This window comes from Phoxinus phoxinus (genome assembly GCF_949152265.1).
Source record: "Phoxinus phoxinus genome assembly, chromosome: 20".
Lineage (NCBI taxonomy): Eukaryota > Metazoa > Chordata > Actinopteri > Cypriniformes > Leuciscidae > Phoxinus > Phoxinus phoxinus.
This window is the reverse complement of record NC_136895.1, coordinates 16223237-16243059: the sequence shown is the minus strand read 5'-3', so window position 1 is coordinate 16243059 and position 19823 is coordinate 16223237. Positions and strand designations below refer to the sequence as shown.

At 39.1% G+C, this 19823-nt stretch overlaps 2 protein-coding genes across 2 annotated transcripts; one reads left to right on the top strand and one right to left on the bottom strand.

Annotated features, from left to right (window-relative positions):
* The first annotated feature begins 800 nt into the window (after positions 1-800).
* cilp2 (cartilage intermediate layer protein 2) lies at positions 801-15184 on the top strand. The gene is made up of 10 exons (XM_079594028.1): positions 801-972; positions 5439-5534; positions 6083-6352; positions 6456-6638; positions 7354-7506; positions 7597-7914; positions 8723-8831; positions 8923-9080; positions 10404-12832; positions 12916-15184. Exons 1-9 carry the CDS (start codon positions 909-911, stop codon positions 12818-12820), a joined length of 3768 nt encoding a protein of 1255 aa, XP_079450154.1. The 5' UTR covers positions 801-908; the 3' UTR covers positions 12821-12832; positions 12916-15184.
* LOC306988858 (assimilatory nitrite reductase [NAD(P)H] small subunit) lies at positions 15179-18971 on the bottom strand. The gene is made up of 4 exons (XM_079594030.1): positions 18775-18971; positions 18530-18688; positions 17944-18059; positions 15179-16135 (listed from the first exon to the last, which is right to left on the bottom strand). Exons 1-4 carry the CDS (start codon positions 18932-18934, stop codon positions 16037-16039), a joined length of 534 nt encoding a protein of 177 aa, XP_079450156.1. The 5' UTR covers positions 18935-18971; the 3' UTR covers positions 15179-16036.
* Positions 18972-19823: the final 852 nt, after the last annotated feature.

Here is a 19823-nt window from a genome sequence, read left to right as displayed (position 1 = left end):
AATTAAGGTGAGGTATGTCATTTCTGTGCAACTTGCGGAATTATACCGAATCACAAAAATAATTAGTTTCAAACCGGTTTCCTGAACACTCCCTCAAAATGTAATTCCAAATTCACACCATCTTTTATGCACTTGTCTTATTTTTAGTTGTCTGAGATATTAACAGAACAATATTACACACTTCACCTTCAAAAAATGCAGTTATTGTGATCAGTGTCTGTGACAGTTAGAAATGTTGAACCATTCAGCTGTTTGCAACTCCCTTTGTATGCACCTATTTTTGCAAGTCATTTCACTGTCACGGAACATTGGAGGAACATTCCTGAAATGCTTAACAGTTGCATGTCAGTAAAATATGAAAATTCCATTATGAAATAAACAGATTTAAAAAAAAAAAAAATTAAATCCATCTGCTGCCATCACATTAACATCTTCATTTTGTGGCTGAAATGATGTTATGCGCCGGGTCAGAACATAATAAAACACACACTGTGATTTATTGTTCTGCTCAGGCACACAGATCTCTGGTAATGCTACATATCTTGATTAAAAACACAAACATATCATTTTTTCTGTTGCAACATTCACCTTTCTCCTACATCTCTGTCTGTTGTTTTTTGTCTGTTGGAATGATATAAGGACACAGATGTTAGCGCACTGGCCAATGGTGAGCGTGAGGGGGCTGGTCCGGACCATTCTCCGCTCCATCCTGTCTTTTAAAACTCTGGGAACTTCACAAAACTATCAGACTTGATATTGAAAGACGGGGGAAACTAATTCATTGGTCAAGTCTCAAAAAAAAAAAAAAAAACTTGACAAACCCATACCTATTTTTCTTTTTGTGCATGTGTGTGTTTCTTTAATTTATTTTTTGTTACCAACAGCTGCCCATCAGTGACAGTGGCACTATGTGGGACTTCACAGTCTTGATGTCGGTGCTGTCTACCGTCTTTGTTGTGTCACTGGCACAAGGTAATGTAATTTAAATAATCTCATATCTGTCCTATAGAACATGTTATTAATTAATCATTGTTAGGTACAACTGTCAGCACTTAGAAAGACATAGAAAAACTGCAAAAGCTTGTTTGTTTGTGAGAGGTGTATTAACTCACATGGCTGGAGTGATCTTTAGAAAATGTGCTTACAAATCTGCTTCTGTTTGACTCATTGCATATTAATTGACACTTTGAAAAGAAAACTGTTAGGCTACTAATTATGATAATTCAGTAATGTGAATTTTAAGGAACTACCATCTAATTCTATTAAAGTGTTCTGACATGAGAACAGAAGTGTAAATAGCACCTTATCATTTTGCCATTTATGACATTTCACCCAAAAACCTTATACAAAATAGTAAATGTATCACAAAGCAGCACTAGCCTACTTTTGATTCTGTTACAGCGTCATTCAAACGTCTTTACTTTGGAAAAAGTGTGACTAGAGGTAGGCTATTCATTATTTGAATGACCGATTGTCGCGAAATACTGGGAAACTGCCGCCCCAGACTGAAATTTGGAGCAGCACCGGTTTATCCCTCATTCACTGTCACTCCACAGTGGTCTCCGGTCCTCAACCTCTCTGCGGAATTTATTACCTGTTTCCCAACACGAGTCGACAGCAGGCACGGAAAATAGCGCCTGACATTTCTGAGGTCTAAGTCAAGGCTTTTTAAAAAACCTTTAGGACTAAAATTCGGTTTTAAATAACCAGATGTCGCTCAGTCATCCGGTAATGAGCTGCAAGCCCGCGCGACCGTGCCAGTTTCATCCAGGGCACGGCGAAGCCATTTTCAACGCGCCAAAGTAAATATTGCCACTTTGTAATCTGCTCCATTCAAACGATTCATTCTCCAGATGTTTCACTTTGCTCTGAAGTTCAGCTGCCCGTTACATCGATTTCTGTTGCTTTGATGTGGAAAAAAGGGTGGATAGAGGGATCAAAGGTAATATGGGAGAGGTTACAAGTCTCAATTTCGCTCTTTTCCGTGAAGTGGCTAAAAAAATGACGTGGTTAAACGAACAAATGTGATTCTTAATTCTGGATACGCTATTTAGCAGATTTCGCGAAATAATTGTTTATACAATAATGCATAGGCTAATAATAAACGTACACCGTACGTTTATTGTACACAACAATACAAAATATTGTTGTTTTAGCTTAAAAAAGTTATAGCCTATATATAAAAGTGTATACACACATATAGTGTAACGCACACACACATATATATTAACAAAACGTTTATGTTATATGCGGTTAATCGTGATTAATCGATTTGACCACTAAATCCAGTTTTATATGTTTTTAACGATTTTGTATTTATTTAGGCTACTGGAAAACAAACAAAAAGGCTAATTACAATCTTTTTAATTAGAAAAATACTTTTGTCCAGTGTAAAGCGAATTTCTGTATTCAAGCTGACACTTCAGCTCAAATATATGGTTCAGACGAGGGAAACTAATCCAGATCGTTTTAAAAAACACACCAATCTAGCTATGATATCATTATTATGCAGTGACAATGAGGCAGTTCAGTTTAGAATAATAGAGCACAGATGCATCACCCCTCAGAGTCTGTGGAACAGTTGGTGTCTTCTAATCTTCTTCTCAACCCAATCAGACAGAGCTCACCATCTTCCATTCGAGCACACCTCAGCCAGGACATGTGCCAGATGCACAAAACTACTTCCACATGTTTGCCGACGCAGGATAAACACAGACAAAACCACTTTGGAGCTCTCATTTGCATTCATTAAAACACGATGGGATGTGGAATGCAATTTGAGACCACTGCCCGGGCACACTGCCTTCTTAAATGAAATGCCTCTGATTTCAAACAAATCCCTACTTGTTACCAACCTTGTATACTGCATTAAAGACATCACAGTGTTTTCGCACTCGCCCTAATACATATGAGAATGCGGGTTAGCACTATAGCGCTTTGTCAAAGGGATTACATAACATGCCAAAATGATTCACCTTTCCATTTTGGAAAAACCTGGGGAAAAAGTTCAGAAAGAATAATGCTAGAGCCAGCTACATGTTGCAATGTTTTTAAGTCTATCCTGGGAGGCTTTTATTTACAGTCAGTAGAGGGGACCAAAAATGATTCCCGCATAAGCAGCATGTCTACAGCATGCTCGCTAACCACTTTGCCACAGCTTTGACGTAGCTCTTTTATTAAAATCCAAACCTTGCATGTTTTTTGATTAGCTTCTGGCTTGGGTAGCAATACTCCAAACGCACATTAAAAAGGGGGAATGTCTTATTAAAAGGCCACAGACTGTTATTTGCGTAAATGGATTAATTGTCTGAGTATGGCTATTGGACACTGTGCAGACTTTATGAGGTGACGCGAGAAGTCCTAAAAGAGTAATGATACTGCACTTTATATTATGGGTTGAAACCCCTGGAAGTAGAAAATAATCACAAAATTGCTGAATGAAGTTTAAATTACCGTCTTGTGTGAGAGCCATCTCCCAATATAAACTTGGCACGAGTGGTTTGTTATGGGAGGGCAGGGTGTCAGTCTATGTTCGGAGGACACTGATATATAAATAGTTGCTAGTTTCCACTGCAAGTTAAATAATCTTTACACACCTGATCCTAATAATGCCCTGTTACTGGGTGTGGATATTACGAGGTTCCACTGAGGCCATGGACACGCAGTTCTTCCGTCTCGGAAAATAAAACAGACTATATTATGTGATGCGGTTATTGCTAATTAAATTGGTGGCCTTTAAAAAAAAGATTTATTGTTCAAGTTTTTGGAAAAAATGTGGGTTTAAGCCATAGCCTATGCAACGCAGATGCTATGTATTCAAGCTTGACGTCATTTGTTGTTGTGATCACAATTCACCAACCAATTTTCAGGCATTACTGAATACATGTCTTGTTCTTACTGAATACTTGTCTTGTTCCATGTTTGATTGTCTCTTTCAGATCAGTTGAGGCCTGCTCACACCAAGAACGATATCTATAACAATAACTATATTAGCATCCACAGCAACAGGCGATGATAACATTTTGTTTATTAAAGTGCACACTGCTGCTTTCAATGCTCGTGCTCTTTTAAAAATTATGATTATGGTTATCACTGCAGTTATCATCCTTGGTGTGAACTGTGAAGGCCCTTTACTATCACGATTGAAGAGTTTGAAGAGAACCTAGCTAGCTATCTGAATAACATCAAATGGCGCAGACAACTGAAATGACTGCATACTTTTCTTAATCATAATTTTTTGTGGTATTTAGAAAAGTGGTTAAAAACAATGCCAACAGGCCACTCAGGATAAGTGTATAACTGAAATAATGACATTCTCATATTCTGTGATCTATACTTTGGGAATGACAAGCTCTCTTTCAGGTGAACCTGCAAGGTAAATCAATACAGTATTTGAGAGGCATATAATCACAGTAATGGTGGCTTGGAGTAAGTCCTGCAAAGCTTCTACGCTGACTGACATGTCTGCCGCAGATAAGCGCTTCAGTGTGTGTTGAGTAATGCCAGTAACGATCCACTGTCAAGACACTGTGCTGTTTCTACTTGAGCATGTTAGGCTTGGCTATATCTGTGGGACACGTCGCCTAAAGTTGGGGAAAAAAGTAATGGCATTGGTGAATGAATCCCTCGGTCTATCATTTCCTTATCACGGCACACTATAAGCAAGTTCTGGAAAGTGGTTCAGGGATTTACATTTGACAGGCAGGGCAGTCAGCATGAAGCACCAGAGGCCCACTGTCCTCCGCCTGGGATGTGGGAGTGTATCTTCTGGTAATGTGTCATCTAGAAAGCATGAGACGCCATGTGTTTGTTCCCATTACTCTATCTTCTCCTTTGGGGCCCTGGCTAGTAAGTGTCTCCAGATTAGTTTGAGAATGGATGTAGGGGATCAGGCCATCGTGCGTGCTCCACTACCATATGTTTGTAGCATCTCCCGATGTAACCAGACAGAGCGGAAAGAGATACAGTGCAGAAATGGACTAAATGTGTCCTCCTCAGGCCAATCATGAGATCAGATATCAGGTGCTAACTCAAAACTGGTTGGCCGTAGATGCTAAGGGATGCTGAGCCGATAAAAGTAGGCCACTTGGACTCTGGTGGCACCGATGACGAGAGCACACACAAAAAAAGTCAGTACTTAAATATTGAATGTCTTTAGCACACATTCCATTTACCATGAATCCAAGCAGGATTTTCCGATCACATTCGCAGACGTGTCTGCAACCTAAGGAACGTGCAAGGAATGAGTTTTTCTGATCCATTACATTGCAAATGATATTGCGCTGTAATAGATCAAACTAATTTTGTGTCCAACTTTTTAAGACCAAATTTTGTTAGTCCCTAAGGAGGTCAGTGTTTCTTGTAGATTTAGTTGCAGCCAATGTTCCTTTGGTAGCACCTTTGTTGAGTGCGCTGTAATAAAGTTTGCATTCCCACAGGACCCATCTGGGACAGCTCACATCTTCGGAGGTTAAACCAAACGGACAGGAACAGAAAGCTGGCTTACAACAGCCTTGTGGAACCACAGACCACAGGTAGTTATGGATATATTAACATGCTCTCTTTATGCAATCAACTAATTTGTGGCGTCCTATTTGATCCAAACCGCATTGTGGATCTTTGTGATGCTAAAAATTGTGATGTAATGATTTTTGGAGTCATCCGTCTTCATTAAATGTGAGCCTTAATGATGAAGGCATATAGCCACTGCAATCCTGAAACAATAAGACATTGACTCATTTAGGTGTAAATGAGTTTACACATGTTCCTAATTGGAGAAAAAGAATAAGTAGTCTCTTAGACAATTCAGGCAGCTCTCTCTGCCTCAAATAACGTCATCTGATTCATACCTCCCATGGGATAGTTACTGTAGACATATAGCAACAAGCACGTTTGTGAGACACGGATTGTATTTTAATATGATGCAAAAAAGCTGGACTAATCTCTTGGAGTAAACCGAGCACAATGGGGCAGAAATTTGACGTAATCTGGAAACACTCTTTCTTCACATCTTTGGGTCACTGATAAGAGCATACTGTTCTTGTAAAACATCTTACTCTGATCTTTGTTTTGTGTAACCCAGGCGTGACCGAGTGGACATCCTGGTTCAATATCGACCATCCGGGAGGAAACGGCGACTATGAGAGGTTAGAAGCCATTCGCTTCTACTATCGGGAAAGGGTTTGCTCACGACCTGTAGCCATGGAGGCCCGTACCACGGACTGGGTTGCAGCTGCAGATACAGGGGAGGTGGTCCATTCCAGTCTGGAGAAAGGCTTCTGGTGCATCAATAAGGAGCAGCCATTTGGTCGCAGCTGCTCCAACTACCATGTGCGATTCCAGTGTCCACCAGGTACAATTAGTCAAAAGACAATCCATCAAAGTAGAGAAGTGTATTCCGTGTGGAGGCATGTGCATCATTTTAACACATGAGTTTTTTGTTGTTGTTTCTTAAGTTCACTCATACTGGACCGACTGGAGCGAATGGACGCCTTGCTCTGCCACCGCCTGTAATGATGTTGGCATCCAAGTTCGTCAGAGGAAATGCATGAGCACACAACCTCTTCCCTTGCTGCTTTCACCCGTCTGCGTGGGACCTCACATCGAACGGAGAGAGTGTTCAACCCCACCATGTCAAGGTAAACAAAGAACGAATATGAATTTGGAGACAACCTTTACATTTTTATAACACTTACTGATATAATATGCATTTCTAGTCTTAATTGCTAGGTTTCAGTAGCGTCTGCTAAAAAACACTTAAATCAATGGAAGATAGTTATTAGTTAGTTTTGATCGGTTTTAGTTGATCTCCCAACTTGGCTAAGATGGCACTATGATGGCTTAGCTAGTCAACCAGTTGTTTCAAAGTACCCCAAAAAAAACCCAGCAAACCATTTTTTAGGTTGGTTTAAACTTCGGCAGGACAAAGCCATTGTATGCTCTTCATAGATACGTCCAAATGACAATCAACTCAGAAATGAGGCTTATTTTTCACTCATGATCCTCGAGAGCGATCACATCCTGCTGACATTTACATGACACATGCGGTGCCCAATTAGCTGGTTAAACCTAAACATGTTTCTGTATGTACAGACTAAGCTTTGTTGCCTTTGATCATAAAATCAATGTAACCACACTGGCAAAGATGTCAAAATGCTGTCTAACATTTCTGTATACACATGCACACACACATAAAAGGCCACAGACATATTTTTAAATAGTAAAATAATGCGAGTGGCATTTTCATGTGCAAAACTTGCCACCGTGATGCTAGGGCGTTGTGGGTGTTTGCCAAGACGTTGCCATGTAGTTATGTTAATTAACTCTATTTTCCCTCAAATCTCAACTAAACAGCCTTGTGGAGCCAATGGGGTTCATGGAGTGCTTGCTCAGTGACCTGTGGGAAGGGACGCAGGACAAGACGTAGGACATGTCACAGATCTTCAACTAAAATTCAGTGTACAGGACGACCAGTAGAGGTCCAAAAGTGTGGAAATCCATGCCCAGGTATTGTGTATTACAAAACACACAATCTTTGAAAAGCCATAATATTTTTTGCTACCTTGAAATCAAAACACCTATTTATTTATTTTACAGTGGCATGCAAACGTGTTTGTCCTGGGGGACGTCCCAATAAGGACTGCAGCTACTGTATCTGTGATGGACAGACACTACAAGGGGAGGTCTTCAGCGTTACAGGTGTCCCAGTGGCTAACGCCACAGTGGCTCTGGCCAGCCAAGCCAAGGTCATCCGTGCACACACTGATGCCAAGGGCCAATTCAAGATTGAAGGACTGTGCACCAACCCTCAGACCCAAGTAGTCATAATGAAGCATAAATTTGCACCCATCACTCTCCCTGTTTCCATCAACAGCACGGATGAACTCTGGTTACGGGCCGTCTTACGATCCTCAGGTAAAGAAACGAAGAAAACGTGAAAAAGTTATAATATTAATACACTGAAGTTGGATATGAATTATCCCACATTGATAACTTAAAGGGTTAGTTCACCCAAAAATGAAAATGATCCCATAATTTACTCACTCTCAAGCCATCCTAGGTGTATACGAGTTTCTTCTTTCAGCCAAACACAATCTGAGTTATATAAAAAAAATATCCTGGCTCTTTTCAGCTTTATAATGGGAGTGAATAGTGAATAGATTTTGAAGCCCAAAAAAAGCGCATCCATCCATCATATAGGTAATCCATACGACTCCAGGGGGTTAATAAATGCCTTCTGAAGTGAAGAAGCATGGCGTTTAGATGGATGTGGAAGCACAGAGGATAGAGCAAAACAAAACAACAGCCACGAGTTAGAAGTCTAAAGCGAGAATTTTAAAAGAGAAATGTTGGAGGAGCTTGAGTTTGTTGACCAGCTCTATTAGTTTGAACCACGAGAGGTGCAGGTGTCTACTCCTACACCTACGCTTACGCTACTCCTGCGTCATATGATAGAACTTGACTCTCTTGTGAACGCACAGACGGCTTCAAAATCTTCAAAGTTACTATTCACTCCCATTATAAATCTTGGAAGAGCCAGGATATTTTTTTATATAACTCAGAATGTATTTGGCTGAAAGAGGAAATACATATACACCTAGGATGGCTTGAGGGTGAGTACATTATGGGATCATTTGCATTGTTGGGTGAACTAACCCTTTAATTTGAACAAATCTTACCATGAGTTGTTGCATTATTGGTTTCTCTGTTTTATGTCTTACAGAAAAGCCATATATTGAGAAACATCCTGAAGACAAAGTACGTTATGAGGGACAACGTGCAACCCTTTGCTGTAGAGCAACAGGAACACCAAAACCTGACAAATATTACTGGTAAAAACAACGATGTATATAATTAGATTGTCTGACATATGCCGTTGATGTCTTAGTTACAATTTTTTTTTTTTTTTTTTTTGATTCAAAGGTATCACAATGGAACTTTATTGAATCGCACAAAATACAAGTACGATGAAGATTTGACATTGCGGGACCTGAAGAAAGAGCACTCAGGACAATATCACTGCAAAGCAACTAGTCTGACAGGCAGCATCAAGTCTACTTCAGCCATCCTCACTGTTTTCGGTAAGTGCAAAACCATTTTAGAGGGCAAGAGGGATATGTTAAAATGTCCCTAAAGAAGAAAAATAATCCCATTAAATATTGAGGTCTCCGATGAAATATTAAAGTCTATAATGTCTAGTGACATGTGCGGTACAATGTTTTATTATGTTTAAGTTGGTACAAATTACCACTTTCTAAACAAGGAACGACTGGCAAGAAGTCCTTGTGAGCAGACTAAAATCCTTAAATCCCACAAACTCTCCATATTAAAGTGAAATCCAAGCTCTTCAATAAATCCTGTTTTTTTTATCCTCAGACAAGTATGTATTTCTACTTTTGCGCACATAACTACACATTTTGAAAATTCCCATGATGCTTATTATCCAAGATATAGATTGTCAGAAATAGTCTGCTGAAAACGTGTGCTAAAGCAATCAGCCCTAGACTTTGTCTGAGGGATCTCTTTGCTTCTTAATCATTATGGCATATGAAATGTGCTTAGCTGAATGAAACACTAACACCTGTCACAGCAGGATTCTTAACGGAGAATGATTCATGTGTTTTGTATTCACTCTTGCATTTAAACAACAACTACAGGAGAAAAGTTTTCTGTAAATTAAATTTCATCAACCTCAAATAAGATTACATGGTTGCTGTCTCGAATAAGTGTCATTTTAAAGGAAAAAACAGCTCCCTAATGAATAAATGAACAGCATTTACAGTGGAGTGGTAATGTGACTAATGTCTGCAGTCATTAATATGGTAACAGAATGAGATTTAATATAATCAGAAACAATACTTTGGCAAGTCTTCAGACTCCCTTTTCAGGCTTCTAAGTTCAGTGACCCAGTTTTATTTGCTCACAATGTACCATTCATTACCATATTAATGCAGGCAGTTTTTTTTAACTTATTAATATTTTGCTTTAAAGCAAAGTGGTATGTAAAATATTTGGCTAGTAAGTTCAACTAACAAGATAAACACTCAAATATTTTTGTAAAACTTTTTTTTTTTTTTTTTTTTTACAAAATCCTATAAAAAAATCCTTATAAAAAATGTATAACAAGGAAGATATACTTAGTAGAATTTTCTTTCTCTCTGTTTTAAGAATCTTACAAAGTTGTGTGTGTTTTATGCTTAAAAAAGGAAAAAGCCAGTGGGATAAGAAAAAATAAACGTAATTTTTTTAATAAACATAAAAACAAATTCTCATCAAGTGAATTGATCTGTTTTCAAATATATTTAGATATTTAAGAAAACTAAATCTTTACAGTGCCCATAAATATTCTGTAGTCTATGCATTGAAAATGTAGCACACTGATCTCGCATTTTGTTTTTTTACAGCTAAAGGATCACCAGCATGCAACTCGACACCTGATTCTCACTTGATCAAATTGCCATTTGACTGCAAGCAGCCAGGAACAGACTCCAAGTTTTACAATGCCGGTCGCTGTCCACACAACAAATGCCCTGGGTCTCTGGACTTTGATATGCGCTGCAGGGATGGATCCGGCTTCTGCTGTGGGGTCAAACAGTTGGACACTAGAGAGATCAACTGTGGCCGTTACACCCTGCCTATCAAGGTTGTGAGTGAATGTGGCTGCCAGACCTGTGTGGAGCCCAGAGTCCTTGTACGTGGCAGGGTGGTGGCGACAGACAATGATGAACCCCTTCGCTTTGGATACATTTACATAGGGAAGGAACGGATAGGTACCACAGGATATCAGGGTGGGTTCACAATCCAGGTGTCTCCAGACACACAGCGTTTTGTGGTAAACTTTGTCGACCCTTCTCAGAAGTTCATTGACACAATCAAGGTTTTTATTTTTGACAAAAGAGGAGGTGCAGTCTATCATGATGTAAAAGTAATGAGGAAGCAGGAACCTGTTGATATCAATGCTGCAGAAAGCAATACCATTTACCTAGGTGAAATTGAAGGCGAGGACCCTATCGGTCAACTGGTCATACCTCCAAACTCTTTCCATAAAAACACAGGGGAAGTGTATGAAGGGACCGTTAAGGCCAGCGTCACGTTCCTTGACCCGCGCAACATTACCATGGCTGCTGCTGCCCCTGGTGATCTCAACTTTGTAGACGATGAAGGAGACATGCTCCCTCTCAGGACATACGGAATGTTTTCAGTAGATTTCCGAGATGGGGCAAACCAGGAGGTTCTAGGAGCCGGCGCAGTCCAAGTTCTCCTCGATACAGAGCATGTTAAAATGCAGGAGCACATTCCTACTATGAAACTCTGGTCCCTCAATCCCGACACAGGCATTTGGGAGGAGGAAAGTCAATTTCAACCCACACAAAGCACCATTGCTGGCAGTGGGAGGAATAAACGAGAGGAGCGCACTTTCCTAATAGGAAATATGGAAATCCGGGAGCGTAGATTGTTCAATCTCGATGTACCTGAAAATCGCCGCTGCTATGTCAAGGTGAGGGCGTACATGAGCGACAAGTTCCTGCCCAACGAGCAAATAGAAGGAGTAGTAATAAACTTGATAAACCTGGAGCCCAAGCCTGGTTACTCGTCAAATCCAAGGGCATGGGGTCGCTTTGATAGTGTGATAACAGGACCAAACGGTGCTTGTCTTCCAGCTTTCTGCGATGCTCAGAGGACTGACGCGTACACGGCTTATGTCACGGCAATAATGGGTGGTGAGGAATTGGAAGCAGCCCCCTCAACGCCAAAAATGAACCCAAACATTATTGGAGTGTCTCAGCCTTACTTAGGGAAGTTAGATTACCAGCGCTCAGATCATGAGGATCAAGCACTTAAGAAAACAGCTTTCCGAATCAACCTGGCCAAACCAAACCTTAACAATTTTGATGAAACGAACGGTCCAATCTATCCTTACCAGAGTTTAATTTCATGTGAGAATGCACCTGTTGATGCCAACCACTTTCGTTTCTTCCGTGTCGAAAAAGATAAGTACGAGTACAACGTGGTACCCTTTCAGGAGAGTGACCTCACATCTTGGACTGGAGACTACCTTTCCTGGTGGCCAAATCCACAAGAGTTCAGGGCTTGCTTTATCAAAGTTAAGATTCATGGAGCAACAGAAATCATGGTAAGGTCAAAAAACCTTGGTGGCACTCATCCTCAAACAAGGGGTCAGTTGTATGGCATCAGAGACATTCGTAGTACCCGTGACTTAAACCATCCCAACACGTCTGCAGCTTGTCTTGAGTTCAAGTGCAGCGGGATGCTCTTTGATCAAGGTATTGTAGACAGGTCACTCATTTCTGTGATTCCACAAGGCAACTGCCGTCGGATAGGCACCAACGGTCTCCTGCAAGAGTATCTAATAAAGCATCCTCCTGTTCTTCAGAACAATGAATCTCATGCATTCAATATGTTAGCTCCTGTTGATCCTCTTGGACACAATTACGGAATATACACCGTCACAGACCAGAACCCACGCGTTGCCAAAGAGATCGCCATTGGCCGTTGCTTTGATGGAACTTCAGATGGTTTTTCCAGGGAGATGAAGTCAGATTCTGGAGTGGCACTAACGTTCAGCTGCCCTAAAAGAACTGTGAATCGTGAGAGCTTATTCCAGCGCTTGCAAACAAATCCTGGCCTAACACTAACACAGATGGCGCGGGAGATGAGGGAGTCCCAGGGACTGCAAGTCAGAAGAGGGTCAACCCAAATGGTGGCCTACCCCTTTGGCCAACAGGGCAGGAGCCAGAACCGCAGAGCCACGAACACTAACAGAAGGAGAACTGCTACAAGGACACAACCAAGACAGTAGACCTTTCTTTAGGTGAGTTCTCCGAGTGCACTTAAAAAAAAAAAAATGTCAAGATGTTGATGAAAATTAAGTGTATGCTTTCTGTCCACATGCAGGCTTTTCTGGTTGAAAAGAATGAAGAAATTAGACAAAAAAAAACCTGCAATGGAAATCCTAAACTTGGCCAGCTGAGTGATATTGGATGCTCTGTCCAAACGGAGCAAAATCCTTACCTGATGTATCCGAACACATTTAAACTCTTTCTGTTTGTGTATGGAAAACTGTCCTCTCAAGTTTACTTCATTGTTTAAGACATTAATTTTTTGATTAGGCCAAATACTAATACAGGATGATGTCATTTATTTATTTTAAATGTCAAAACGTGCTTATGTGGAGTGTCCTACTTTTAGATTATTGACTCATTTTCTCTGATTGATCAGTGTCTTCCATTGATTACAGGCTAAATAGGTGAGACAAGTCTGTATGGGTTAAGGTCAAGTGTGACAGCTGCTAATCCTTTCATCATCGACATTTTGATGCAATGAACTAGACCTGAGGCAGTAAAGATGCTTTTTCGGTCTCGCCTCCTTTTTGTTGTGATTTTGCCAACTATCGGTCTGACCAAAGCACGACTTACTCCAGCCAAAAATTGCATCCCTTAACAGAATAAGGTAGATTAAACAAACATGTGGTGACATATAAAGAATGATATAATGGCCCTAACTTGCAACACCGCCTATTTTGAAATGCCCTCTTCGTCCTTTTAATCGCATGGCTGGCCTAATTAAATGTTTTTATATATATATATGAAATCCAACTAATACAGTACATCTCAGTGTATGATGTCTAGATCTTAGGGTAAACTGATTGTATTTTGTTTCTTGTTTCTGTCTGTCTCCTAAAGTGCAATATTGTGTTCCAATAATGACTTGAGAGTCCTAACAAAAAACGTCCTATGTAATGAGCCAATCAGTCATAGGTCTGTTTAAAATGTTGGGCTATTCCCTCAGTAAGTGTATATCTGAATTTCAAATTACATAGTACCTGTTCTTTGACCTAGATATAATGAATCTGAGCTTGCTAATCCAATGCAGCCTCCTATCATTTAGCCAGCCGACAATGCAACATAAGTGCAGTTGCAGTATTTAAAAACAACCCTGAAGTAACTATGGACAGTTACAAATAAAAGAAAAAAAAAATGTGTGACTTCTACATTTAATGGACCATAAAAAAATCATGCAGACCTGCATGAGCAGGAGAACTGTATTTTCTGAGGTATGTTTTGTAGTTAAGCATTGCGAATAGGATTTCATGGTAACAGCATTCCTAGCATGGTAATTCTGCTTTGATTTCCTTTATGCGTTAAAATTCCTCACTATCCTGCGTTGGTTCAGAGAAGGAAGTTAATTGGGTTGAGGGATTACGGCACATGTTTTAACAGATAATGGAGGAAAAGTTTATTGTCGGTGTCTCCGAAGATGTACAGCTTGCCCAGTGCAGGTAGAATATAAACAATTTAGTGTAATAAAATCAAATTAAACAACATTATACGTAAAAAAAGAAAGACATATTGATTCATCTGAATAAAAGGATGAAGAAATGTATACTATAAAAATTGTGGCAGAATTGTTCTAAAATTGAACTCTTCTAAAAGACCAAATGTAATTGGATATTAAAACAGACTGCAATATGTAAAAAGTATGTTAAATTGTGTCATTAACAGCATATTGTTGTGGCCAACTAGATCAAATATAATTTGTCCCATTTAAACTGTAAAACACATTGCCATACACCAAGTACACACTTAAAACAACTAAAATCATGTTTGTTTGTTCTATCCCAGACAGTCTCACCTGTAAGTGATGTGGAGTCATACATTTGTAACTTGAATAAACTTCTGTAATTTTGTAATATATCCAGTAAATGTAGCCTTTGTTCTATCAGCATATCTATACTGTACATTTTTATTTCAGAGGCGAGGTGGATGTTGGATGAATACGGTGCTAAAAAAAATAAGTTGGCCTCCAGTTAGCTTTCAAAAGAGTGTTTGTCCTCGCTTCAACTGTCTGACTGGTCTCAGGGAGACTACAAAATTTCCAGGAATATCCTCTGGCAAAATGTGCGTTGATAACTCTACCGCATTGTCTACACTACAAAGTGAGAGTTGAATAGTTGCCTCGGCGCTCTCGGAAATCTCTCTTCATGCTTGCTTCACAAACATCTTACGTAAAACAAATGCTGCAAATCCATGCAAATCATATTGTAGCTTAGACTGCATGAAATTTCCTGCCTTGCTATCTCAAAAAGCCAGTTTTATGTGTAAATTGTGGATTAAAATGTCTGTCAGTTTTACCAGAATGTAAATAAAGATCTCTTGTAAACATGTTCTATTGACATTGTTTTTATTCCATCAAAATTAAATACAAAATGTGTAAACAAAACAAAACAACAACCCAGAAATCACAAGCAGGCAAAATATCACATCAATATTTTAAATTGTAAAAAAAAAAATATAAATATTTATATATATATTTTCTGCATTAAATTATATTTTATAGGGGTAGGATACTGCTTTAAATGGGAAGAATGTTCAAAATAAGAATAAATGTGTATTTTTTTTAAACAAAGACAAGTACACATTATAATGGAATCATACGATTAAAAAAACAAGTCGACCAAGTAATTAGAGGAAGTCCCAGAAGTCACTTAATTTTTTCCCTCCGGTGAAAGTCAGTTCTACCTGACACTCAAGAGGATTGGATCTAGGAGGGTATAATTATGGCAAGTTACAACTGTAAACATTAATTACAGCCCTAGAGAGAAACACATTAACATCTCTGGCGTACTAACGATTATGAAGCTATAAGCTAAAACTAAGAATAATTAAGCCGCTATCTGTGACTTATTTTCCCTGAGTTCATTAAATCTTACATATAAATATTGACAATTTACATTTTAAGATATTTATAACAATTCAAATAAATCATAAAATATATAATCTAAATGTCAGAAAACAGTGTTCATTTTAGTGTCATTTGAAGCAATTTGCATTAAATTAAACATTAAAGAATTTATCTTTAATTCGTAGTGTATACAAACTGTCACAAACGTTAACAACTGCTCCAATGGAGAACAGGAAAGTTTATGCACCTAAACTACTGCATCATTTCCAAATATTACCGACAGTAACAAGATCCAAACAGATGATTCAGTTCAAGAGAAGAGTAACCAAGAACTTCAGTGCTCTTTGACCTGTCCGAAAGGCTGTAACGAGAGCTCGCTTGCGTGCTTGACGTATACGTTGCCGTCCTCCAATTTCACTTCATAAACGTGTTGCTAAAAAAAGAAAAGGAAAAAAAAAAACTATACATTTTGAAGGAGAAATAAAACTAAGCCCGTCTGCAACGCATCGGACTCTCTACTTCTGCTTGCACAGCTGTAAAAGCCTAAAGCTAGGAAGGCACTTTGATATACGAGCACGGTGGATGTGAACCGGTTTTGGGAATAGTCTAATTACTGAACATTTCAAGGTGTCGAGCCCCCCAGGATGACTGTCGTAATTATGGATTGGTTTACAGAGACTTTGCCTTATATTGATTGGATGGAGTTTGCTGTCACGTCCAACTGCCCAATTATTTATTCACAGCATGAGGGAACACATTTCGTCAGTTTATTAAAAAAGCAGATGCTTGGCTAAATTGAAACGTGCCGAAATGATGGTAGTTGAATTCTTAGGAACTTTCCAAACGTCTGTTTGGCAGCGATGACTTCTGTATGTTTCTGTTGATGTACAATCCATTACCGCGTGAGATAATGTTTGGTGCCATACTGAGTTAAAGTGATGGCACAACAAATGTGGTTTTAATTTGAAAATACAAGTGTTTTTCGGGGACGCTGAATCACTGGCTATTGGCTAACTTAACTGGTTCAACTGGCTGACTGCTGAGTAATAAATTCTAGTGTAGCCTATGCAATGCTCTCTAGGAGGAACATACAAGCATCTCACTGATTCAAGAAATGCTTATATTAGAGATTCATATAAAGTAACATAGTTAGATCTTCTCATACCTGCTGCTTATCCAAACATAATCACGTCTGATATAAGGAATGTTCCAGAGTCAATACAAATTAGGCATTTTCAACAGCATTTGTTGTATAATGAGTTACCACAGAAAAATTTTTTCTTAGTTTAAAAAAGGTATGTAAACAGCAGCGCCAGCATATGGAGAGTTTGAAGGCCGAAATGTGAAGCTCATATTTTTTTAAGCACTTACATTAATTCTTACTTAAAAAAAAAAGAAAAAAGTTTCGTACAGTGGGATTACTGTTCAAAAGCAATGTTATATCTGTAGGTGTTGAACAGAGGTATGTTGGCTAAAATAATAACTATTTTGAAGACCATTTCTCTTTTTTGCCATTGGAACTGAATGTGTGTCGATAACTAGAACACAAGTGTTATGTTCTTCTGATTATAGAGAACAGTCAGACAATTTACCCGTTCAACGCCATGTAAGCAAGAGAGTTATGTCAGTTCCCTTCGTATCCTGTAGAGGAGGTGTCATGACAACAAAACTGAAAGATTGGACAAGATTACTAAGGGATTTCACACACTCATGATAACCTGTATAATATTTTAGCCATCTTGCGATAAACCTTTGTTGCCTGGCCCCATTTACTTCCATTGTAAGTGTCCTACTGTAATAGTGATTTTAAAGGAAGCTTGTTTTCACCACGGAATAACAAATAAAAAAGGTAATTGATACTTTTTGAGATATGACTGCGAGATATAGGCTAAACTTGTTATTGGAAGAAAAGAAAAGAAAATCAGAATAGTGAGATAACTCGAATTTGAAAAAGTTGTAATTTTTTTATTCTGTGGCAGAAACAAGCTTCCATAGATTTTTGCTAAGGTACAAGTTGTAATAGTTTTCTGTGGTAATCAACAACCCAGACAGCAACATGGGGTTGGCCCACAACTGGTAGCCTATACATGAGGAATCCATATGTGCCAGATGTGGGCCGGATATAGGCAGACACAATGTTGCTGTCTGGGAATACAAATGTTATTGTTGAGCTTAACTTGTACTGAACCTGGAACATTCCTTTAAATATGAGTTAAAATGTTGAACCAAAAAATGCTTTACCTGTAAACCTGTGCTCGATGTCCCCGTTTTGAGATTGAAGTCATAGTCATGCCAAGGACAGAAAACCTTAAGAACCCCATCGGCCTCCTCGATATCTCCATCACACAGGGGACCTCCTGAAAGTCATTATACTTCATTTCACAATTCAGATAGCATAACGTGTAACTTAGATATAATATCTGTCACATACATATCAAAACAGAAAAGACATGTTTCATAGAACGAACATTTAGTGGAAACTTCATTAGCTGGCACAATACTCATCATCCTCATCAATAAAAAAAGGTGAGAAAGACCCTAATAACTTATTACGTTTGCTGGACATCACATAATATTAATGATTTTACAGCATACGCACCGCAGTGAAGTAACTGACATTTAGGCAAGTAACATTACGGTTGCCATGGTGATTTAATGAGATGGCGCGTAGAGAATGAACACATCGCACAACGGACAAAACAATTAATATTTACCATTTCTTTCGTTGCTGCTAGCTAGCTGGCTAGCTAAAGTAGCTTTACGTCCATTTCTAGCGCTTTAAAACCCGATATAAGCTAATACAATGTGGAATAATTCATTGTCATACCCGAATGAGCGCAGCGAGCGTCCATCGCCAAGAATTCACCGCTCACATAAAACAGACAAACATCCGCGTCGCGTCCATCAGATGAATAGATCAATCTGCATTGTTTGTTGGACAGCTCGGACACAGGCCCTACTAGCCTCCAGGGAACACTCTCATCTTCTGGAGAAGTCATGGAGGTGGGTTAACCGACTCATTAACGTGTTGTATTTCTTGTTCGATAAACAACGCGATCTAATTCGGCTCACCGACAGTCGCTGGTGTCGCCGTGTTGTCGCTTCCTGGAAGCTGCACTGCACCTTGTCGCCAAAGAGGGGTCTCCAAAGGCTCGTTTAACAACCCTGCAGGGAGAAAAAGAAAAACAACAAACCCAGCCTGGTCCAAGCTGGTGTTCAGCTGGTCCCCCATCCTAAAAGGCTAAAGTGGTCAACTCAAAACCCATCAAAAAAAAAAAAAAAAAAAAAAAAACTAGCCTGCTAAACCATGACCAGGCTGGAAGAACAGCTCAAACCAGTGTTTGGCAGGCTTTAGCCATTTGTTCATCAGGGAAGACTTGAAAAATAACCATATAATACTGTTTTAAACTTTTAAACTAAGCAGTTTTTAATGTAAATGGGGAAAAAAGTGTGTTTCATGCAGACTGATACGGTGCTTATGCATTCTGGTAGTAGGCCTAGCCTACTCAAAAATATTGCGGATAAGTAAGGAAATTAAAACAAGCCTACCCTGACTGGTTTATTACAATATACATAACTCAAACTCAGAGATTAAAGCTCTCAGTGATTACAACAACAAACAAAAAAAGAACAAAAACAGATCAAGCTATTTCACAATGTCCTAACTATACTATTTCTCAAAGCTATGATATCCACCTTTGTGTTATGCAATCAGCTGTTCTCAATCAACTGTGTCCCTCGCTTTTGTCTCAATTATTCATAATCAGCGTAACTTATTAAGTCAGATTAGTTCCATAAGCATAATCAGCCATGCACCAAAACTTAGTAGCAGCATAATGTGCATTACAATGCAACTTTGTTCCCCAGAATAATTTGTGCTGATATAGTGCAGGTTGCTAGCATTCATGTTGGCTTGCATTTACATTAATATAAGACACTTGCTAGATGCCATATGACTGAACATCTGGTCGAGCACTATGAAAAAATGGACACGGCCAGTATCCAAAAAGCCTTGTATTTTCTCTACACTATAATCTTTATTGAGTGAGCTGAATAGGTCTACTACCCATGCTAAGACAGCTTCACGCAGCACAAACATTAAATGTAGGCTAACAGGTTCT